The 25,481-nt window shown below is 40.7% G+C and overlaps 1 protein-coding gene across 3 annotated transcripts in view; it reads right to left on the reverse strand.

Annotated features, from left to right (window-relative positions):
- The window catches only part of NRG3 (neuregulin 3), a 1,064,346-nt gene that overhangs the window by 10,318 nt on the left and 1,028,547 nt on the right, over nucleotides 1-25,481 (reverse strand). For all 3 annotated transcript variants that reach the window (XM_054729073.1, XM_054729072.1, XM_008149153.3), the window contains exons 5-7: nucleotides 23,451-23,553; nucleotides 16,908-17,034; nucleotides 961-1,088 (exon numbers count right to left, since the gene is read on the reverse strand). In XM_054729073.1, the coding sequence (XP_054585048.1) occupies nucleotides 961-1,088; nucleotides 16,908-17,034; nucleotides 23,451-23,553 (358 nt within the window). The remainder of the gene's footprint in view (nucleotides 1-960; nucleotides 1,089-16,907; nucleotides 17,035-23,450; nucleotides 23,554-25,481) is intronic.

Consider the following 25,481-nt stretch of genomic DNA (forward strand, 5'->3'; position numbering starts at 1 on the left):
GAAGAGAGTTGCCTTATACAATGTGTGCTCCTGTCCTGGTGGTTTGCAAAGCACTGCCTGGTATGTAAAAACCAATATTTACATTTCATTGATGGGAACAACTGTGATTTTTCATATTTTCTCTTTACAAATTTTTATCTCTTCATAATGTTTTTTAAAATTTTAAATACTATATTTCTTACTAAGAAAAGAAAGCTCAAATCTTGGGACAACTTCTATAAGGATCAAGGATATGCATTTCAATGACATAAACATAATGTCTGCTTCAGCACTAGTCCCAAACTTTGGCACTTGTTTTAGAGCAAAGATTTTCAGTTTTTAGAATTCCGGATTCCTTATGTATAAAACACAGTATGTGACTACTGTAGAAGATGACTAAGAAGTTTTCAGCCTCAGAATTTCATAAAATTTGTAAGATAACATCATTTTTGGCTTTCTCCCCAAAAGAGCCAATTGCTATGGTCAGCTTGTAAAGGAATGCCACCCCATTGATAATAGATCTTACAGATCCAAGAAGATTTGCCAGGATTCTTCCCCCATGAAAGTTTCTTTGTTTGAGAGTCATGGTGAAAGACTTGGAGCATGTCACATCAGTTTCCCAGAGAAGAATTAGTCATTAAATCTGCAGAGAGTGATAAAGCAGGCTGAAAAGAAAATCATGATTTTAATAGTTTTTTGTGTGTTTTTTTTCAGAATGCAATTATTTCATTCACTGGTCTGTATCTGCAGCTTTGATGGGTGTTGTTAACAGCTCCTTTAGGCTTTGTGGAGGGGCATTGCAGCCTGCTGGTGTCTTTGGTTTACCTGCTGTGAGCTGCTTGAGCATCCACTCCATGGAGAACCACATGAGAAGCAAGAACAATCATCTCTCCTAAACAGTGTTGTCATTTCTGGGCATGTGTTGTCCAGAGTCATACATGGTATGAATGTGCCCATTCCACCATGATTAACGACCTGTACCTGTGGTGTTTGACAGATTGGCTTCCTCTGTCAGGAGAAGGGACCTCTGGGAATGACTGGGGGCCAGCAAAGCTTGACTCCATCATTTTCTCCAGTGCAGTCACAGGATGCCTTTCCGCCTTTGAGTACTGTGGGGAATCACATGCACAAGGTTGAGCAGGAGGATGAGCAGCGGGCCTGTAACACTACAGACAGGTATTGACAAGTTATGGAACTTGCCAGTAACATTCCTCTGGCCACCCGACCAGGAGGATGGTAGAGACATCATTTGCATCCCATGTCTCCCACACGGAGTATGCTCTCCCACCCTTGCCCCACACTCTCTGTGATTAGGCTAGGTCCATTCAAGAGGGTTCTTCTTTTTAGAATCCTAAGTCTGTCTTTTCATTTAAATCCACATCCATGGCACAGCCAAAATAAACACAAGCGTGTTTTATTCAAGGCAAATTTTATTAAAATATTAATTAGTAGCTGACTACTAATAATGGGGATTCAATAAATGCTGATTGAATGAAACTCAGAACATTCTCAAAATTATGGAGGACATTGATTCAGTGTCTCTGTCCACCGCCCCACACTGTTTTCCTCTTTCAGTCTGTCACCAGATAGTATTTACTGTGTCTAAAAAGAGAAATTTGCGAGCATTTCACTCTTTATAGTTATTAACTCTTGGTTTCACCTTTGACTATAACACCTCATAAGCACAAGAGTCTAAAGAAAACCTACAGAGATGATATATTAAGAACAACTTTGCCTCAAGGTAAGTATCACATGGCATCTCACCCAGGCAGTTGCCCAATCATCTTTCTCTGGATCCTGGCCCTTGAACAGGCAGTAACTCTTCTAGAAACTTCAGATAAAAACTCTCCTGAGAAATGACATTTGTAGAATGCTAACCAAACTAGAGATTTTGGAATTTAGATATTCATGTACAATGTATGAACAAGAATTTCACAGAAAAATATGGATATATAGTATGCAAATGCGAAGGTATACAACTATACACGTTGTGAAGAAATTAAAATCAGAAGAAAAATAAATTTTAAGAATATATAGTAAAGACAACAATTTGAGCAAAGTAGAAATGGTGCTAATCTGTTGGGTAAATATTGACAATACTAGAGGCCCGATGCACGAAAATCGTGCAAGAGTAGGCCTTCCTTTCCCCTGCTGCCAGCACTGGCACCGGCTTCCCTCCAATACCCGGGACCAGGCTTCGTTCTGGCCACCAGCAGGCACCTGGGACCCGGATTTCCCTTTGCCCCAGCTTCATCTGGAAGGATGTCCGGTCTAATTAGCATATCAAAATGCCTAATTTAGCTTTTGGCCCATTAGTTCAGAGCTTCTGCCCTGAATGAGACTATTGATCCTGAGAGCTTGAAGGTCTTTTTCAAAATCCAGGATAAATGTTTTGAATAGAATCAACCTATTACTCATTCTGATTATTCATAGGGTTTATACTACATATTCTGTTCAAAATATTTCTTTCAAAAGCTTAGATTGTTGTTATATTATACAGTTGCTTTCAATTGTACTCTTTTGATCCATTAACACAAATTTGTTTCCATAATTTTTTATTTTGAACCTTCTTCCTTTTTTCTCACAGCCTTCATAAGAATCATTTACATTTTAGTGGCTGCATTTAACCTGAGATTCAGGTTTAACCCTACCAGACTGCTGTACCGATTTTTCGGTAATTTCTGAATCTGCTGCTATACCGCTGTACCTAATTTTTGGTACTTTGCCTAGTATGTGAAAAAAAATGCGTCACAAACTAAAAATAACCAACCAATCGTGGTCAAACCTCATGGTTAGCCATTGCAAATGTCTGCCCCCATGTGTTTGAATTGACTTTGTGTGGTTTGACGTGAAAAAATTCTGAAAATTCACAATGAAACGAGCGGCTGATGAACCAAGCACTTCAACAGGAAAGCGAAGTAGGTCTAGGCTTATCACAGTCCAACAGGTGATCGATACTTTGGTTGATTCAGACTCTGAGGAGTCAGAATTTCATCAAGAATATGTTTCCAGTTCAAGTGACACAGACAGTGAGAGTTCGAGTGATGAGGAGAAACTTGAACCTTATAGATCTAGAGCTAGATCGATAGTAAGAGAAGGGGGGTGTGTCCCTCAAACAGCTGATGGGGGAGATCTAGGTGGTGATGAAGGTTGGACAAGGAATTTTGTATCACCAAATACAGATCTGAATTTCAATGAGGATGGAAAAGGCCCAGTGAACATTCCTGGATCTATCACAGAGGAGAGTGAACCAACTGACTTTTTATCCTTGTTTTTGGATGATACTTTCTGGCAAAATTTGACAGAGAAAACCAACCTCCAGGCCCACCAATTGCATATAGCAAAGCCCAACTCCTACAATGCCAAAAATTTCAAGGGTGCCACAGTGGAAGAAATGAAGGCTTTTCTTGGACTGAGGATCCATATGGAATACTTATGTATAAAGCCCAGCTATCGGGATTATTGGACAAATGAGGGCTCTGACTTTGCTGGGTTTACTCCCGGATTTCAAAAAGTTATGACTCGAGACAGATTCTTGACACTTTGGAGTTTTTTACACGTAATTGATGAGGAAGACACAGATATCAATAAGACAGATAGAATATATAAAGTTAGGCCTTTCTTGGAAAGTCTGCTCCCCAAGTTTCTCCACTTCTATCTGCCAAAGCAGCATTTGAGCCTAGATGAGGGGATGATCCCGACAAAAACCACTTGGCCATCAAGCAGTATATCAAGGATAAGCCACAAAGTGGGGCATCAATCTTTCCTTCTCTGTGAAGGTGAGACTGGCTACAGTTTGAATGCAGAAATCTACACTGGTGCTGTACCAATGCCTATAAAAGACGTGGGCGCAGTAGGAAATACAGTCGTTCGTCTCCTGACCTCATGTGCAATGGAAAATAAATCTCATGTGCTTGTCCTGGACCGGTTCTACAACTCTGTAACCCTTGCTAAATATGCACTGTCAGAATTACACACAGGAATTGTGGGAACCCTGCAGCAAAACAGGAAGCAGTTTCCTAAGTCGCTGAAAAGTGTAAAAAAACTTGCTAGGAGTGACAGTCACTATCTATGTCAAGAAAGTGTAACATGTTTAGTTTGGCAGGATAGAAAGCCCATCACATTTATTTCGAACTACCACTACCACGATCCAGCACAAAATGTAGTAATAAACAGAAGAAATAAAGATGGCAGTGTGCAAGAAATACAGATGCCACAGCTGGTGAAGGACTATAATAAATATATGGGTGGCTGTGACAAAAATGACCAGATGACCCGCCTTAACCAGTCTCGTCATCATTACCACTGGCTCCAGCAGCTTTTCATAAAATTTTTTTATGTGGGCCAGTTATAATTCTTATATCTTGTATGCTTCAAAGCAGCAAGCTGCTTCAAAAAAGCCAGTTTATTTCACCAGATATATTCAGAAACTGTGCCTGCAACTTATTGGTGGATACAGGACATCAGCCCACCGCCACCCACAAAAGGAACCCTGCCCTCAACGGATGACCCCAGGCAATCATTTTCCAGAGATTCCCCCTGGGACATTGTCTAATCATATCTGTGCTGTGTGCATGGAAAAGCACTCCAGGTACAACAAGCAAAATCCTGGAGTGTCTTACAAAGACAATCCATGCAAGAAGGTGAAGAGCAACATCTGGTGCTCACGTTGCAAGAAGTACCTCTGTGTGAAACAAGGCTCATCCTGCTGGGTGGGTTGGCACACAAAGGTGGAATATTGGCGCTAGATGAAAGGTAGACCTATTTTCTACAATGTCTCCAAGTTCCATCTTATTCTAACCACTTGTTTGCATGCAACTAACAGTTTTCTATATCATGTTGATTTTTTTCTCTTTAATGCTCAGGAGCCCAGGTATAGGGGAAGTTAGGTTCATGGCCTCAGGTCTGGTAGGGTTAAATTGCTTGTCTTCCTATCCAGATTTAGTTGAAATGTGGGACACTAAAAAAAAACCCTGATGATTTGGCAATCCTTCAAACTGATATTCCATACATGTTGGTTCAAATGAATTTAAAGCTAGCTTCCAGTTTTCAGTTCTGACAAACAAAGAGCTTGGTCATTCCTGTCTTCACAATAAAAACAAAGGCTGAACAAATAGAAAATCAATGACTATTCTTATATCCATCAGATATTTCAGGTTGCAGGGAAAAACACCACTCTAAAATCTGGACAGGTGAGTGCATACAGAGGGTAATAGTCAAGATCAGCTCACCTGTAGCAGAATCTGCCAGAGACATAAATTGGTTGGAATACATAAGTGGTCATTTTAATAAGTTGTTGGAATCTGTAAGTGGGCTAGAGTGCAATCACCTGAAGGCTGCAATCTGAGGTAAGGTTCTGATACAGACCCACAACAGATTCTCACACAAAGAACAATTTTTAAAAAATCATCTCATGTCTCTGACAAGGGAAGGGGGAAAACAACCACTTGGAAATGCATGCAAAATGTTCTCCATTGCCACTGCCTACTTTTCAGAGAAAAATTACTTTACCAGAGTCTTATCTCACCTGAGAAAAGAGCATTTCCCTGACTTCACCCCCTGTAGCCTTCCTGTCTCACATAAGGGGTAAAAAGTGAATAAATCTTATGAAGGTCGTAGCCCAGGAATATCCTCACTAAAAGAGTGAAATATAATCATAAAGTCAGAGGTGATTTCCTTCCACCACTCCTTAACACCACATAACCAGGGCTCCACTGTAACAACAGGGGATGACAGCTGGGAAGTTGTAAGAAGGAGTTCTTAGGGAAATCTAAAGACACACAAATAAATAGACAGAAAACACTAGAAGGTATTAAAGCCCTTGGCATCTGCAGTGACAGCAAACCTTAAACAAAACCCAACCACAAGCCAGATTAACATAGAACCATACACTAAAGGTCTATTTGCCTCACTCTCTATTACTTATCATGTCTACCTTTGAACCAAACTGTTATAAGGTATGCCAAAAGACAAGAAAAATGAAGTCCGAAGAGACAAAATAATCACCAGAACTTGACATAGATGGCACAGATATGTTGGAATGATCAGGTAGTTAATTTAAAAGGAGCATTGTAAATATTTTCATGGTTCTAAAGGGAAAAGTAAACAGCATGCAAGAAAAGATGAGTACTTTAAGTACAGCGAAAAATCACTGAGAAGGATTTAAAAGAAATGCTAGAAATAAAAAACACTGTAACAAAAATGATGAATGCCCCTGATAGGCTCATCCTTAGAGTGGACACAACCAAAGAAAGAAGCAGTGATCTTGTGTATAAGTCAATAGAACCTTCCTGAAATGAAACACAAAGCAAAAACTAAATGCATCAATACAAGAAAAAAAAAAAAAAAGGAGAACAGCAGAAGATAATATTCAAGAACTGTGGACAATTTCAAAAGGTATAACATATGCACAATTGGAATACCTGAAGAAGTAATGAGATAAAACAGTTCTTAACATTTATGTGCCTAACAGAGCATCAAAATACATAGGGCAATAACTGATAAAATGCAAGGAAAAATAGACATATCCACTATTGTACTTGGAAAGCTCAACATTCACCTATAAATAATTAACAGACCCATCAGACAGCAAATCATTAACAATATAATTCATTTGAACATTATATTCAATCAACTGGATCTAATTGATTTTCTTAAAATTATCCTTCCAAAACAGCAGACTATACATTCTTCTCAAACTCACAGGAAGCAGTCATTATGATAAAATACATTCTTGACTACAAAATACACCTTAAGAAGTTTAAAAAAATAAAAATCATACAAAATATATTCTCAGACTACATTGAAATTAAACTAGAAATCAGTAACAAAAAGATAGTTGGAAAATCCAAAACTATTTAGGGATTAAACAACATAGTTGTAAATAATAGAAAGGTCAAAGAAAGAGTCTCAAGACAAATTTTAACTAAATAAAAATATAAATTATCAAAATTTGTGAGAGGTAACAAAAGCAGCAATTAAAGATAAATTTAATACATGAAATTCTTATATTTGAAACAGAGCAATATCTAAATTTTAGAAATACCTAAAATTAGTAATCTCCATTCCCACCTTAGGAAACTTTAAAAAGAAGAGTAACTTAAACCTAAAACAACAACAACAGAAGAAGAGAAATAATAAAATTTAGAGAAGAAATGAATGAAATTAAAAACAGGAAAAGAATAGAGAAAATAAAAACAAAGCCAATTCTTTAAGATGATCAATAATATTGGTAAATTCCTAGTCAGACTAACCCAGAAAAAAAAAAAAAAAGATTTTGTTGATCCCACATTCTTTGCTTGCACTCACACCACAGATCTTGACTCTGTGTGTGTGTACCTGGTGAACCTGTTTTGTTAAAACCTCTTTTGGTATAATGTACAAAACATCACTTTAATAGTGACTAAGGAGATGCCACAGACCATTCCCGGGTCTGTTCTCGGACAGAGATGAAAGGATTTCCTTCTAAACACCCACAGAGGCCTGATCGGTACTGTTATTCCGTGGACAGCACTCGTCCCTGTGGGCTTCCCTGACAGCCCGCCTTGCGGAGGTGCTCTGGGTGCTGAGGGCAGCCACTGCTGTCTGCACCACCCCGCGTCGCTCCTAACACATTGTTGTGGTGCACTGGAACCAAGAGCCCAGCCAAAGGAAGCAGGGCGACAACTCTGTTGTTTCTAGCTCTGCAGCTTGCACGCAGTGGGGGTCGGAAGGCTAAATGAAAGCAGTGTCTGTGTTGGAAAGCAATGTTGACAGCTGATAACCCCCCTGGTCTGGAGCCCCAGGCAATGAAGGCAGGAGGGAGCGTGTTTTTAAACAGTTTTAAATGTCTGGCTTTCTGCTAAAAGGCAATAATGCTGGGAAAATAGAAGGCAGCAGGAAAAGAGGAAGACCTAATATGAGATGGATTGACTTCTTAAAAGGAGCCGTAGACGTGAGTCTACTTGAGCTGAGCAGGGTTTGAGGGCAGGACAGTGTGGGCATCCCTCTTTCATAGTCGCCAGGAGGCGGAGCTCAATGGCACATAACACACAGTCTGCATGCTCCTGGTTTATCTATGTCCGTGTCAATAAAGATACCCAACCTCACTAGCTATTAGGAAAATGCAAATCAACACTACAGTGGGATACCACCTCACGCATGTTAGAATGGCTATTATCAACAAGATAATGGAGAGGTTGTGGAGGAAAAGGAACCCTCATTCACTGCTGGTGAGAATGTAAACTGGTACAGCCCTTACTGAAAACAATATGAAGGCTCCTCAAAAAATTAAGAATACAGTTACCATATAACCCAGCAACCCTATGTTCATTGCAGCATTATTCATCTTAGCCAGGGCATGGAAACAACCAAAATGTCCTTCGCTTGATGACTGGATAAAGAGGATGTGGTACGTATATACAATGGAATACTACTCAGCCGTAGAAAGGTTGAAGTGCTGCCATTTGCAACAACGTTGATGCATCTTGAGAATATCTTGCTAAGCCAAATAAGTCAGAGAGAAAAAGTTAAGAACCATATGCTTTCACTCACATGTGGGATATAAAAGTGAAAGCATCAAAGAAGAAAAAAAACAAAAAACGCACAGACACAGACAACAGTATAGGGGTTGCCAGAGAGAAGGGGGATAGGTGTGGTAAAGGGTTAAGTGGGTCAAATATATGGTGATGGAAGAACTGACTCTGGATGGGCAAACAATGCAATGTACAGATGATGTATCATAGAATTGTATACTCCAAACCTATATAATCTATTAAGCAATGCCACCTCCTAAATTTAACTTAAAAACATAATAATTCACATCTTATGGATAAACAGCATGTATGCTTGTGCTTTAGATTATGATATTTAGTTATCAACTCTCTTTAAAAAGGTCATTTGGAACCACCCATTACAAACATCTGAGTGCAATTTAATTTTTTCACAATGGATTCCCTAGCAAATCAGTGATCTTTCACACTACAGCTCAACTAATATCCTTCTTCATCTTGAATTAATTGTAAGTTTGAACTGGAGGAGAAAACGGGTCTGTTACCTTATCATTGTGTTAAAGCAAGTGTTGTGCCCTTGCACAGTCAAAAGAAGATATTTTTTTAATACCACACGCAAAAAAATCTTTATTTCAATTCTAACTTATTAACCAAGATGATGGTGAAATTGAGTGGTTGTGTTTTAGAACATGATTTCTTCTGGATCTATAATGCAAGTAATTAAAAACAGCTTGACCATTGTTGCTATTTTGAGCATTTTGGCACCATGTGTCAGAACAGAAAGAACGGTAATGATTGCAGTCAAACTTTAACACATTTCCACTGAAGCAAAATAACTTATCCCAACATGCTTTCCAGACACAAGGCACAGCAAGCACCCCTCTCCAACCACCCTCTACCACTCACCCACCACCCCACCACCCCACCTCAACTAACATGTGTCCATTCAGCCAGGGGACTGAGCACGCCACATATTCCTTCTTCTAAGATTCCCATTGTCAGGTTAACTCCTGGCTGTAGGTGTTGGCACGTTCCTTGTGATATTATGTGACTAATCTGTCACCTACAGTAATCAGTAAGTGCCTTGAAAGCAGGGACATTGCTATTTTGAATCATCATTATACCCCTGATCTTTAAAGCAGTGTCAGGTGCTTACTAGACGGTTCGTGTACATAAAGCATCTTGCTTTTGTAGTCTTCTTTCTGATCCCTGAACTCAAGAGAGTGAGAAGTTCACTCCCTTGACTGGTCTGGAGGTTATAATTCTAGCCCCAGTGGCATTGTCTCTCTCTCACACACAGATGACACAAGTCAGTGAGGTCAGGGTATCTCTTCGAGTCACAAATGCTTCATTGGTACATGATGCTGAAGAACTAGGTGCTTCTAAGGCATGGCCATTTCCTCTGAGGCAAATGTTTCCAGGCTATTATGGCACTTCTTTGGACTAGGTGTTCCACACCTTGTAAATGACTGTAAAGTGAAACCTACCCCATGAATATTTAAAGAACTAAGGGAATGCCAGACACAGACATTTGTTAAACGGTGCATTTTGCAAAGAATTTTAAGTTGTTAATCTGGGCTTCAAGATAAAATAAAGAAAGCTTTGTCTGATACGGTAGCAGGTAGGAAATGTTCTCTCTCAAGGATTTAGCGTACCTGGATAACATAGCACCCTTCATGTGGTAGAAATACATGCTCACGGTGGGGAAGCTGGAGATAGCACCCCTATGCTAGGCTTTCAGAATTTCCCAGTGGGCATATTTCACAGCTTGTGCTTGGACTCTGGACTTGCTCACCACTCTTGACATTTGGGAAGGATAATTTTCTGTTGGGGGTGGCTATCCTGGGCATTGGAGGGAATTTATCAGCACCTCTGCCCTCTGCTCATGGATGCCTGTAGCACTTCCCTCCCAAGATGTAGCACCCAAAGCATTTCCAGATTTTACCAAATGTTCCCCAGGGCAACATACCCCCTGTTGAATATCTCTGCATGGCAAGGGTGTGGGTTTGACTCTCAACTACTCACTAGCTGTATGACAGAAGTTAACTTAAGCTTTGAGCCTCATTTTCCTCTTCTATATCTCTTGGGTGGAAATAAGTAATTTTTGTTAGGACTAAATAAGACAATGTAAGTATATTATTTAGCTTAATTCTGTGTATGAGCCAATATATGCTATTTGCTATTACTATTATCACTATTTTATTTATCATTTTTTTGTTATTATTGTTGACATTTTTATTTCCACATAGCTCTTTTTTCAACTTTATTCTTATTGTTGACACTATTGCATATGTTACCATCCCCCCACCCTTTGCTCACTTTATCTATTTTCTGCCCCCTTCCTGTCTGGCTGCCACCACACTGTTGTCTGTGTCAACATGTTATGTCTATGTTGTTCGGTTAATCCCTTCATAGTTCATTGTTCAGCCACAAACAATGAACAGTGTGGTAGCTCCAGACAAAGGCTGGTTACACATAACATCTGATACCGACCTGTATCTAAATCTGGCCCAAGTGGACCCAGAAACAACACAACCAATGGTGGGCATGAAAAATTACAGTATAATTCTTATATGATTTTTATAATAAAATTAGAGGCCTGGTGCACAACATTCGTGCACGGAGGGGGGTTGTCCCTCAGCCCAGCCTGTACCCTCTCCAATCTGGGACCCCTCAAGGAATGTCCGACTGCCCGTTTAGGCCCGATCCCAGGGATCGGGCCTAAACGGGCAGTCGGACATCCCTCTCATAATCCAGGACTGCTGGCTCCCAACTGCTTGCCTGCCTGCCTTCCTGATTGCCCCTAACTGCTTCTGCCTGCCAGCCTAATCACCCCCTAACCACTCTGCTGCCAGCCTGTTTGCCCCCAACTTCCCTCTTCTGCCGGCCTGGTCACCCCTAACTGCCCTCTCCTGCAGGGTTGATCACCTCCAACTGCCCTCCCTTGCAGGCTTGGGCCCTCTCAACTGCCCTCCCTTGCAGGCCAGGTGCCTCCCAACTGCCCTCTCCTGCTGGCCATCTTGTGGTGGCCATCTTGTGTCCACATGGGGGCAGGATCGTTGACCACATGGGGGCAGCTATATTGTGTGTTGCAGTGATGATCAATCTGCATATTACTCTTTTATTAGATAGGATAGAGGCCTGGTACAGGGGTGGGGGCCAGCTGGTTTGCCCTGAAGGGTGTCCCTGATCAGGGTGAGGTTCCCTTGGGGCATGGGGCGGCCTGAGCGAGGGGCCTGTGGTGGTTTGCAGGCCGGCCACGCCCCCTGGCAACGCAAGCGGAGGCCCTGGTATCTGGAATTTATTTTCCTTCTACAATTGAAACTTTGTAGCCTGGAGCAGAGCCAAGCCTGGGGCTCCCTCCGAGGCCCGAAGCCATTTGTGTTGGGGTTATAATTGAAACTTTGTTGCCTTAAGCAGATGGGCCTGGCCAGGGTGTGTGGAAAGCTTTGCTTCCCTTGTTGCCGGCGACAACCCTGGCCTGCTCTCTCAAGCTCCATTCTGCCGCCATTTGTTTGAATTTGTTTACCTTCTATAATTGAAACTTTGTAGCTTGAGTGGAGGCTTAGGCCTGCAACGGCTGGCAGAAAGCTTGGCTTCCTCTGTTACCTAGGAAACCTTGCTCTCTGTGGCTGTAGCCATCTTGGTTTGGGTTAATTTGCATACTCGCTCTGATTGGATGGGGGTGTGGCTTATGGGCGTGGCTTATGGGTGTGTCGGAGGTATGGTCAATTTGCATATTTGTCTATTATTAGATTAGATTATGAGCAAGAGTATCAGCATGTAAATCTCCAAAGTGGAAATTTGACTAGAAATATATGGACTGAGATCTTATACTAAACTCTCTAATATAAGTGAAATGTAATTATACACACACACACACACACACACACACACACACACACTATGGTCTCAAATGTTGACAAAAGGATAACAAAGCTAATAATGACCCACGTTGCTTTCTAGGACTGGAATTGATGTGCGCCTTTGGGAAAACAGCTTGTTCATCCCAGGCTATGGTAGAAGTCACCTGTCTATGCACTCCCTTGAGCCTAAGCTGGCAATGCATAGAATGCTATAGTGGGTGAAAGGGACCAATGTTTCGCCATCCTAAAACTGTGTTGTTTTTAAGCTAGTTAAGAAACAAAAGATGCAGAAAGAACATTTGACTCTCTCCCTTTCCTGCCCAAGAGGTTCAGATGAAAAGACTTGCTCCAGAAAGGAAATCACTTTAGCCTAATTTAAATTAATTTTGCTAGATATGAAGGCTCCCAGCAGGAGCCTAGTAGCGGATCGTCCTCTGTGTCCCATTGTTTCTGGGTTGCCCAGCAAGAATTTTCAAGCCATGTGTGTTCTGCTCTTCCTCAACTACCTATAAATTATCCATCTTCAATGTTGAAGTCCGAGAGCCTATTCCCCCCGTCTCCTGTTTCCAATATGTACCCAATTTTGTTTCACTGTCTTTAGAATTTTCAGGCTTATGTGAATTCCCTGTAGGCACATATTAAAATTTGATTTTCTCCTTTTAATCTGCTGTATGTTATTTGAATTATTAGCTCAGCTAGAAGAAGGTAGAAGGTGGGAGGGAAAATAATATTTGTTAGCCCCCCACACTGGCATGCATATGTTTCATCATGCACTCACTTTTTTCAGCCTTCCTTTCATATCTATTCTCTGCTTGAACTCCCAATTTCTGTGTAGACCTGTGGACTGGTGATCTCTTGAAATGTATTATCCTAGCTGACCACATCACAACTGAGAGACAAAATGTCTTATACACACACCCTCTTTATTAAAAAATGGGGTCAATATAAAAAGACACTTTTCCATATCTTATCTGGGACTCTATGGAAATAATCCAGTTGGATTCACCCTCTGCTGCCTTGGGCAAACACACAAATGTCATGTGTGTAGTAGGGGGAGGGGAGGAGGATGGGCTGTAGAAAAGAGAGGAGGGAGAGAAAAAAAATAAAATTATCTATCCTCAAAGGTCTTTCAAGTGTTGGGATCCTTACAGTTAGTAATTTCTTTCTTTTATTCTAATCCTAATAAATCCAATCAAATGATGGGTGGGAGGAGCACAGGAGTGAAGTTTCTTCTAATTTTGCTTTCATAGTAAAAAATGGGAAAGAACATGAATGTCTACTAGGAGGGGAAGGAAGAAAGAACATTGTGAAGTGGCCACTTTGTGGACCTTGATGCTATCTCCCAAATGAATGTGGAGATTACAGATCAGACAGAAAATGCTCTTGCTCGTGTGTTTAGTGAAAGGAAAAAATAAAAATGGATACAAAACTGTGTTTTCTGCTGTAACCCTGTAAAATGCAAAGGGATTGGCAAAGATGCTCTTTCTTCTTGAGCAAACTAATTGTTTTAATCTATTTTAGAGAGGGAGGATGGAGAGAGCGATAGTGAGAGAAACATTGATGTGAAAAAGATACAGGGATTGGTTGCCTCCAATATGTGCCCCAACCAGGGATCAAACCCACAACCTAGGTGTGTGCCCTGACCAGGAATTGAACCAGCAACCTTCGGTGCATGGGACAATGCTTCAACAAACTGAGCCACACTGCCAGGACTTGACCAAACTTTAGACAGGCTCCGCTGAGCCCTCTTTTTGAGAAGGCCTCAACTTTGGCCTATAAAACTGTAGATTCTCAGTACAAATTATTTCATCCACTCACCCACTCACAGCCACACTAGAAGATGACTGAACTCTAACATAGTTTATAACATCTCAAGGCTGACCCTGGGCCCTCTTAGAGGGCCTGCCTGAGAACAAACAAACAAACAAAACCCTCAAGGCCTCCAAAATAATTCACCCTGTGTTCTAGCCAACACTTGAGCAAGGGCCCCTGACCTCCCTTTTCTAGGGCATTTGCTGAACAGGGCTTACACCTGTAAACTTTCTTTGTCACTCTGAGGTGTAGATGAATCTCCTACAACTCAGGAGTGTCTCTCAAGGACCTGAAAGCCATTTCTTTGAAATGTAATCAATAAGAAGGCTAGGGCTTCTGTCTCCCCGTCTCTGAGGAAGTATATAATCCTAAATTGAATAATTGCCAGCCAGCAGATGCTATAAATGTTGGCTTAATCGCATTTACACTGATCAACTCTGTAATCTTTCACTTCCCAGAAGATGAAAAGGGGCCATGTACTAAACGTGACAGCTCAGGAGAGTCCTGTGTGGGGGTGGCCTTACAAACTCAGAGACATAAAGTAACCACATAGGATGGTCCGAAATTAAAACTTTCTAACTAAAAGTTAGTCATGGTGGGTAGTCATAGCCTAGGCTGGTATCTTCCCTGACAAAGGTCAATCCTTACCTTATCTGAACCTGTCTACTGACCTTTTGCATGTAAACATACCTTTGGAATGTCAGGGTAATTTCCCCTCCTCCACCACACACCTCAGGGCATCACGGTGGAGACCACAAATGCCTTCATTGTTATTGTTAATTGTTGACTGTTAACTCTCCTATACCCACAAATGTAAAAGAAGTATGGGTCTATTTATTTTACTTTTTTATCCAACCCCAGAGATATTCAGCTTTGCTTTCTCCCGCCTCCCTAAATCACCAATGGGTTTCATGTCACCCCGTGGGCCTCCTTCTTTGATTGTAATGTACAAAGTAAGGTGCCAAGCTGCCATTCCCTGGAGCGTTTTCTCAGTCCCTTGAAATTTTGCATCCCAGAAGATGTCAGTTTTGCTCAAATAAACTCATAAAAATCCTCTACAGGTTTAAACATTTCTTACATTGACACCTGATTCTATTAAGCTCCCGCTGTTTCCCCCATCCCATTCTCTCATTCTTTCTTTAAAACACCCAGTCAAGCCGGGCCGGTGTGGCTCAGTGGTTAAGCATCGACCTAGGAAGCAGGAGGTCACGGTTTGATTCCCAGTCACGGCATATGCACAGGTTTCAGGCTCTATTCCGAGTAGGGGGTGCAAAAGAGGCAGCCAATAGATGATTCTCTCTCATGATTGATGTTTCTATTTCTCTCTCCCTCCCCCTTTTTCTCTGAAATCAATAAAAATATATTTAAAACAATACAAAAAAAAAAAAAAATCAACAACCACTCAGTCACCTCTGAACAAACTGAAGTTGAATTCAGTTCACACTGGACCCTCTTCCATAATGCAGCAGTATATTACTGATTACAGTCTCTCTTTACTATTTGAGCTAGTGGCTGGCTTTGTTTATCTTTGACAGGTCCAGATGCTAAGGAATTGAAGCCCTCCATCACTGCATTTGTTTGAGGGTGGTGGGATGATACTCATTAGAAATCATTAGCAAAAGCATTCTCTCTGTTTCAGAAAAGAACAATCTCTACACATAGCCTTGATTACAAGTTAAATAAAACTTTGCTGGGAAGCAATCCTGATTTATGAATCCACATTAAACATCTAAGTACATCTGTTATGCCCAGCAAAATGGTAACTGTTTGGGTAATGATATCTTGGAGTCACAAATGATGTACACATTCCCAGTGATTTATGCATTTGGAGGGGTGGAATGTGTCATGGTGATTGACTATTATTCTCAAATACTAGATTTTTACTGTGCCCTCTGTTCCTTCATTTTGTGCCTGAGAATCAGGAAGTGCAACCTTGTGTGGGACAGAATTGCTACCCTGAGAGAAATATTTCAGCATGTCTTAGGCGGTATCCACTTGCCTTTGATTCAGCATTTTGCAGTATATCTCAGAAAAGATGAAAACTCCTTTAGAAAGATGTAAGATTCAAAGAGTTTGCCTTAAACTTCAAGTTGTTATAAGTACTGACTGTGGGTCCACAACGCCCACCTGCCACCTCTCTCACCTTGGACTTCTCTCACACGCTTCCCTTGCAGGTGCGTTCTTAGGATTCATGACTTCGGTGTTTCTGTCTGCTCCATCTCTGCACTGTGACTCTCTGATGAACCTTTCACATTCTTCAACAATCAGCTCAAGCCTGACTTTGTTAAGAGGCAGCCTCCACCTGACCCCTCTCCCCTTTCCTCTTTGGTCCCTTCTCCAATTTCTGTTGCAATAGAAACCATCTCAGCCCACACATCCCTGATTCCAGTGTCTGTATTTTTTACTGTATATAAGTTGCCAGATGGCAGGGAACACTGTATCCCTGGTGCCCAGCACAATTTCTGACACAAAGTAAGGGTTCAGTAAGTGATTATGGAACAAACAACTGAAGCTCCCTTTGCTTCCAGAGACAAGTTTATATTACCTATTGTAATCCAGACCGAGATTTAACTGTTCTCTTTTATCCAGTACATGTATGCGTTCATGTGCACCCATGGAACTGCAAGGTGGTTTAAGAAAAAAAAATCTCCAAAGTAGTGTAAAAATACACATACAAGTCTGATTACAGGCTCCCCACCCCTGTCTGGCCTGGGAGCACTGAGGAGGGCTGTGGGAAGAGATGCAGAGACAGGTAACTTACATTCTGCAGCTGGACATGATTCCTCACCAAGTGCTCTGACTTTGCCATTGTGCTGGATGCTTTGAGACTATAGTTTTTACCATTCTGCGGCTCTTTCAGCTGCTCTTGAAGTTGTTTAGCTTGTTTTCTGCAGGTTTAAATAAATAAATGAATAAATTGTTATATATATGTATGCTATGCATATTGTTTCATTCATTCCTATCATCTGTCATTTACTAGATGAAACTCAGTTTAATTCTCTTTTTAATGGGAATCCTTCCCTATTTTCAACTCTACCAAGAACACCTTTCAATTTGGAGAGAAGGTGGTATTGCCCATCATCTCCCAGGGACGCATGCCCAGGGTGTTCTGAAGGTGAACAGAAACTTAATGGATGGTCCCTGCCCTCATGGATGCAAGGGGTCCCTCACCCTGAGCGGTCAGCTGCAAAGAATTGGAAATCTTCTGAGGAAGTGACCAGTGGAAAATATGAAGCTTGGACCTAACAGCCACCTACATGTAACATACTACAAAGTTACATTTGTATCTTTACAAGTCAAGCGCATGTAGCTTGATTGCATGACTGACATGTGTACCGTAATAAGTGTATATTTTCTTTTTTACAGTTTAGAACCAGCTCATTATTGTTGTCATCAACATTTTTGTAACTAACAAAAACAGTTAACTCTTAAATAGTACCTATTATGTTCCAAACATTATTTTTCAAGAATATATATTTTTATTATTTCAGAGAGGGAGAGGAAGAGAGAGACAGAAACATCAATGATGAGAGAGATTCATTGATCAGCTGCCTCCTGCATGCCCCCTCCTGGGGATTGAGCCCCCAACCCCGGGCATGTGCCCTTGACTGGAATTGAACCTGGGATCCTACAGTCTGCAGGCTGGTGCTCTATCCACTGAGCAAAACCGGCTAGGGCCTAAAATCATTTTAAATGTTTTCCATCTATCAATTCACTTATTCTTCACAATAATTCTGTGTGATGAGGCATTAATTCTGTGCCCATTTAGATAGGAAATCTGAGGCACAGGAAGTTAGATTATTTGCCTACACGCACATTGCCAGGAAGTGCTATAGGGCTGGATGCAGACCCAGGCAGTGTGGCCACGTATTCAGTACTTTTAACCACCACTCAGAACGGACAAGGCACTTGCCCGTGGTCCCACAGTTTCTCAGAGGGAAGGCTGAGCCTACTCTCAGTTTTTGGACTCCAAATAAAGGACCCCTGCCTGCATATGTGGGCTGGCTATACCAGCAAGATGCAACAGATGCTCTGTCCCAAGGGCTTTGCAGCAATTACCTATCAGCAGAAGACTCAGCACCAATAAAACAAGCAAGCAAACAAAAAACCTCGGCAGAGTCATCTGCCCTGAACTCCTCCTCTTGCCCAAGGCCCTGCCTAGGACAGAGCTTTGGTGGAGCAGAGCGCTGGCCTGGAAGGGAGCCTCCAGCAGGCAGAGCTGGGGCTCAGGTCTCAGAGGGGCTGGGACTTGCACCCCAGCTCTGCCACCCTCCAGTTTCATCTGGATTTCCTGAAACAAAAGAGATTGATTTCCTAACCGTCTCTGAGCCTGTTTCTTCACCTGCAAATGGATTCTGTAAAAGCTATCTTTTATGCATCCTGTGGAAACTAAACGTGAGAGGGCATGTGGAATGCTGAGCTCCTCCCAGGCTCACCAGTTAGCATGCTTGTACAGGCAGATGCTGCAGAGGAATTAGAACACTGGCTCAGAGAACAAAGAAAAGATCGCATGAACCGCATCGCTCAGCATTTGCCACAGGATTTGGAGGTTCTGAGTGCCATTGCTTCTTTTGAATTTACACCAGTGTGATGCACTCTATTTAAATATTTCTTTCATCTTTTCAATTATTTAGGGGGCTTTTATCTCCAGTGCTCTAAATTGCTTTAATCTAGTTGTAATTATTTATCTACTTCCTAACAGCTAATCTGTAGCCTATTGTTAAAAATAAATCAATCACATCAGCATTTTTAGAAGCACATCATAGTCAAGAAATCCTATCAGGAATTCACTGGTGAAGCAAATGGGAGATCAGAAAGTTCCACCTGAGTAACTCATCATGAAGCAGTGAGAGGGCTTCCTCTCTTAAGAATTAAATATAAGAAACACTATCTTACAGTGATTCCATAATTCAGTGTTTGTGAAATATAAATTTCTGAAGGAATTGTGTTTATAAAATGTTTGAGAACAGTTCCTAAACCCTTTTATCATTTACTTTCCTTTACTTCCTTTTCACTCAAGTCCCAACTCACTAATATTCCAGAATCAATGGGCTTTCCTTTTCGAACCTGCCTCCTTCTCTGTTATTCCTGCCCTTTCCCAGGCACACACATTTTTGCTCTCTCATCCTTTCCCCAGGAACTACCAACAGAAGAAAATGATCGCTGTACCATCAACCCTCTCATGAGAACTGCTCTGGGGAAAGATGCAGGCATTGCACACTGGAACCCTACTAGCCAGCAGTGTCGGTATCAACATTGCATAGTTAACTGAGTTTTAAGTTTCTCTGGCTCAATTCTTCAGAAGGAAAGGAGAAGTAAGTAGTGGCATATCTGATGTCACAAGTGTGTTGGTAAACATTTGCAATGTCGCAGGTGGGGTTCCTGGGGAAGCAGACACTGAGATGGAGAGAGTGTGCAGAATTCTTACTAGGGAGGGCTCTTCGGATTGGCACCAGTGGAAGCAAAGGGAAGGAAACAGGACCGGACTGAAGGAGAAGTTGGAATGCCATGAAGATCTCAGTAAATCCCACAGCGAGTTCTGGAACTGGCATGGCCTTGCACCGCATGTTGGGCAAAAGTCTAGGCCTTCAGAGCCCCACATTGAGCTGTCACCAACTGTGGTCCATCTCAGGTCAGAGTATGTGCTTGAGAAAAGTAAGTCCTAGCATAACTGTGTTTTAGCACCTGGGGGACTAAGCCCTCCACCACTGAAGAGCATCGTAGCAGCAGACCAGAGCATTCACTGCTGTCCTTACGAGGCTTTCTTTGTGGCCTACAATGTCTTACTTCAGAGAGGGACCACCGATGGTCAGAGCAGTTGCCGCAATGACTGCTTTGTACCAGGAGCAGCCGCTTGTTTTTCTCCTGTGCCTTCCCAGTTGTGACCAGTATTTGTCAGCCTTTGCTCCTGGAGCACCTCCTCTCCCATCCCCTTCCATTCTTAGAGTTGAATCACGTCCTGCATTTCCAAAGTCTGCCAAGGACTCCTACAGCCAGTCTCACCCTTCTTACCCAGGCGAGTTGAAAGTAAAAAGAAAACCTGTGAAAATATATAGTTGCATGTGAGCCATATCAGCCAGATTGAAAGGCTCAACTAATAGTTCTGTTAGCTATGTGGGGGATGTACTGATTTATTGGGAGTGATGAGAATTGCTTCCATTGGGTCCTTCAGAATCGTTGGGTTTTAGTTAATTCAGTTAGAATATCTTCTAAATTCAAGAAGGTGTTCATCACTTCTACCTCAGCAGCTAACAGTTTGCTATAATATTCTATCTGCTGAGGTCATGCCATAACAAGGGTGACAAGAGAATGGAGAAAGGACCAGAGTGATGGAATTTGGGGGATTATGAGGATTACAACAGAAGTGACCAAGAGAATGTGAGCTTTTTGGTAACTCCTGACTTTCTCTCACCAGAAATAGTACATCCTGGTATACAGGATGGAGGTTTAAGTAAATTTATTTGGAAACCAGTGATAGAGGTCCTACAATCTTAGAACTTGGGGCTTTCAAGATGAAGTAAGGAAAGTATACACATGAAAACAACTTTAATCTATGAAAGTGAGGAAAGGTCAAGGTGGAGTCTGATGAAGGGTTTGGGAGGGGACTTGGAATTCCAGCATCAGCACAGAGAGTCCTGGATCAGGGTATTATAAAAATGCAGGTTGCCCTCAGCTGTGTAGATTAGATGCCTGGTGTGGGATGTGGCAGTAAAGGAAGACCATGCCTGGAAATTGTACAGAAGAAAGAAATATACTCCTAATGAGAACTATAACTCCACCTGGGAAAGAATTCACTTTTTATTATCACTTTATTCTTCTCACATTTTCTTATTTATTTGTTTTTAATGAAAACCTGTCCCAGCTGGGCAGGCAGAAGGCAAGCTCTGGAAGAGTGTTCCTGCATTGGCTCATGATGAAACTGACATTGAACAGGTTTCCATTAAACCCCGGACAGCTCCCTGAGCCGCAGGAGGAGGTGTCCCAGAGCCCACTGCCGCCCTGAACTGGAAGGCCCTAGTTACCCAGCTGTTCGCAGTCTTGTGAGTGTGATCATCAGTCTTCCATTTAAATGTGGTACAACTAAAAATCACACTCTAAAAATAACAATGAAGCACTGCTTCCTAATAACTTGCTATTGTTAAATACACAATTTCTTTCTCCTGCACAGCAGAAGCATGGAGAACTTTGCACCGCCCTGTCCCCTGCTCCAGGGCGCTCTCTTCACCTGGGGTTACTTGGCCCCTAAGTTCCCGAGTGGCAAACGGGGCTGTTAACAAGAGCAAGCCCCACTGAGTACCTACTCTTTCATACACTGTGGTGTCTTTTTGACAGTATTATCCCATTAATCCTCAACACAATCTAGAAGGGAGATATATTTTGGCCATTAAAAAAAAAAAAGAAAATCAAGGGTAAAGGACTGGATGTAATTTGCTTAATAGTTCATAACAAGCAAGTGGCAGCCTGAAGATTTGAATGCATGTAAAATCACAGCCACTGTGCCGTGTAGCCTCCCTAGAAAAATAAAATTAGAAAGTGCTCTGGGTTGCACCAGAGCAGGGCATTCCTCATTCACCCCCAGCAGTTGCACCATCCCGTGAAAGGATTATATGAGCCAATGTGGTTGGTGTAAAGCATGTGATTGAAACTAGAACAGTGCAACTTCAAAGACTCCATCTGTTGGTAAGGTATAAATGTCTAATCACTATGCTGTACACCTAAAACTAATGTAATATTGTATGCCAGCTATAATTGAAAAATAATCAAAATCATTTTTAAAAAATGATTCCATCTGCAATTTTCTACTGTATGGCTTTGACAACTTAATATTTTAAAATTAAATCCTGATATTTTAAAAAATGCAGCAATAACACACAATTCCAATTGTTGTAAAAATTGGGAGATAATACATGAAAAGCTCAGTGTCTCTGACAAAGAATAAGTGTTTAAAATGAACATGAACACCTGAAACCTAAACAACTTTATTAACCAATGTCACCCCAATAAATTCAATAAAAATTTAAAAAATAAAATGAGCAATAAAAAAACAAACACACAAAAAAGATAAAAACAAAACCCACTAACATCACAGCCCAGAGTTGCCTGGGAGATGTAATAATTAAATATAATGTGGCATCTGGATGTAGCCCTGGAACAAAAAAAGCACATTAGGTAAAAACTAAGAAATCTGGAAGTATGAAATTTAGTTAGTAATAATGTATCAATATTAAATGCATCGTGCTAATGTAAGACAAAAACAGGGGAAACTGAGTCTGGGTATATGGAATCTCTCCGTACTCTTTTCACAGTAATTCTGAAAATGTAAACTAGTTTATTAAAAAATAATAGTTACTAATTCTGGATTCAGACCTGAGTTTCCATTATTTTTCTGCAAATCAACATACATGCAGACAGGTATAATAGACTATATCTGGAAATTGGTTAATTTTTAGAAGAACAAATGGATAGAAAAATATATGTCCAATGAAAAGCAATTAAGCTTTGGCTTGGATTTCAACAAGCTGTAGGAATAGAATTTGTGCCAACTTATTCAGGCCTACGTGCCTTACAAGAAACCAAAAAATATAGTATTTTTATCCATATTTCCTATTTTAAGTGCATATTTTGCTAATATCATAAATAAAATATCTTTTTCAAAGTTCATTTAAAATAAATATATATGCAGATAGACATATATACTTACATAGCTGTATATATATATATTAGCCTACATTATTAGTAAAAAACAAGTGCAGAAGGTCTGGTTTCTTGGCAAAAAAGTATAGGACATATTCAAGATATGTATACCAACTGGGGAACTAAAATAGATTTTATAATTTTTCATATTTCACATTTGGCTAAAACCTTTATGAGTATCAGATAAAAACACTATGAAAGAAAACATGTAGATTTTTTTTAAAGAAAAACAATAGATCCTGGTTGATAATGTTTAGGTCTACAGCAGTGTGACCTCTCTGGTCACAAGAGTTAGCTCCTTAGTCACAGGCAAATGTTAAGACTTTAATCCTGGCAGATAATCAAAATGTGCAAAGAAGGTAGAGTTTTTATGAGCACAGAGAAGGATGGTAGTTATGTGCATCAAAGATAAACCACACACACATACATGCAAATGTGTAATATACTAGTACACTCACCATAGTCTACAAAAGATTCTAAGTCATTCTAAATGTTGGACGGGCCCATTTTTACAAGATCCCTCTGTCAGGAGCAAAGACTGAGAACTTAAAAAAGACAAAGTGCTTCCTCTGAGAAGTAACCTTTTAACACTTGAGAGAAATGGTCTTACTTGCTTTTGAAGTAGAATGCTGCACAGAACATGCCCACGATGACAATCCCAAAGATGATACATGAAATTGACAGCACCTGCCTTTGATAAACTTCTTCACTCTCTGCGAATTTGAAAAAAAAAAAGAAATTAGAATGGATGTTAGCAGGGCACAGCTGAGACAATCTTCATCCTTGTACTTTTAAGCTGGTATCTCCTTTCAAAGCAAACGTTTTTGTTCCTGTCATGAATAGGAAAACATGAGGAACTTATTAGCATGCAATTTCTTGGCAACGGTCTGCAGGACAGCTGATTGCTACATTTTGATCTGCATGGCTAAGTCAGACCTCATACTCACATAGCTCAGTTATGCATCTTACCAAAAGACATCAAATGACGTTAGGACATATGGGGGACATATCTTTTTGAAATGATGGTTGGGTTCAAAATAATCTGCTACAGAAACAAAATGTGTGTCCATCAGAGCCTTCCTGTGCCGGTGATGACTTCCAATTTATTTTATGATGCCACCGCATTTATTATTTGGTCTTTGGCTGTCATTCACCCACTATTATGACTGGCATCACTTATGAAAAAGAACTTCAATATGTATGTGAATGTTTATTCACCCATTCCATGACTTCCTCAATACCTATGATCTGGCATCTCTACTATCTCAATCGCTGTTATCAAGATCATATCTTATAGCTTCTTATCGCATAAAAACAACAGAACTCATTACAAAAAAGCATTTCACTTCTCAGCCATTATTACTTATATTCCCAGCTCATTTTCTGAAATATGTCGACTGAAACAGTTCTTCCATCTCATCAAGACCTTTTATCCATAGATCTCAGAACTTTCTTTCTGTTATTGTCCTCTTGTTGTCTTCATGTCTCTCCTTATACAGCATACAGACTTTGGTGCATGATTACAGTCATTTACTCTCTTGCAAATACCCTCACTTACTGAATCCATTTCTCCTTCCCCTTCACTCATTTGGCAAAATAACTGTGTACAAATCCAAGAAACTGCCTTTTCCACCCCTCTACCTTGAACAGTTCAGAATTGGAGAGAAGATTGCACAATTGGGAGTGGACACCAATAAAGGTTGACAATCACACTGCTGAAGCAGACATCCAATAGAGACTAACAATCTCGTCAGCCTGCTTCTCCATTGTACTACAGATGATCCATACATGCTCCACACTACTCAAACATCTGACTTACCCTCCCTCCTTCCTGACTCCAAGATCTTTCATATATGTCACACACAAAAAGAAGTCAGTACAAAAGAAATAATCTCAATGTACAACACAAAATACACAGTTAATTGTGCCTTTTTTCCTTTTGATTAGCTCTTATTAACATAATGTAGTAGTTCTCAAACTTTAGTGTGCATTGGAGTCACCTTGAGAGTTATTAAGGGTAGACTGCCACCTACTTTCCCTCCCAGAGTTGGTCTGAAGTGCGGGCAGAACATTTGCATTAAAAAAAAAAAAAATCCTCAGGTGATTCTGATGTTGCTAGTCTGTGAAACATGTTTTGAGAACCACTGAATAGACTAAGAACCCTCATAACACAGATCTACTATAACAGAATAACTGGGGGATATTTGTTTTTCTTTGTAAATGTCAAGTAAGGATTCATTTTGGACGCTCTGAATAAAAATGTCTATTAAAAAGAAAATTTTCAATGGTGATGGAAAAAATTAAATTTTAAAAAGAAAATTTTGCCTGGCCAATGTGGCTCAGTGATTGAGCATCAACCTATAAAACAGGAGGTCACGGTGAAATTCCCTGTCAGGGCATATGCCCAGGTTGTAGGCTTGATCCCCATTGGGGGGCATGAAGGAGGCAACCAATCAATGATTCTCTCTTATCATTGATGTTTCTGTCTCTCTCACTCTCCTATCCTCTCTGAAATCAATAAAAATATATACTTTTAAAAAGCCTTCTCCTTGAAGAGATGCTTAAAAATAAAAGAAAGAAAATCTTCAGGTGTTTCTCATGCACACTAAAGTTAGAGAATAATTCAATTAGAGAAAATGCT

The sequence above is a fragment of the Eptesicus fuscus genome, chromosome 17, assembly GCF_027574615.1.
Source record: "Eptesicus fuscus isolate TK198812 chromosome 17, DD_ASM_mEF_20220401, whole genome shotgun sequence".
Lineage (NCBI taxonomy): Eukaryota > Metazoa > Chordata > Mammalia > Chiroptera > Vespertilionidae > Eptesicus > Eptesicus fuscus.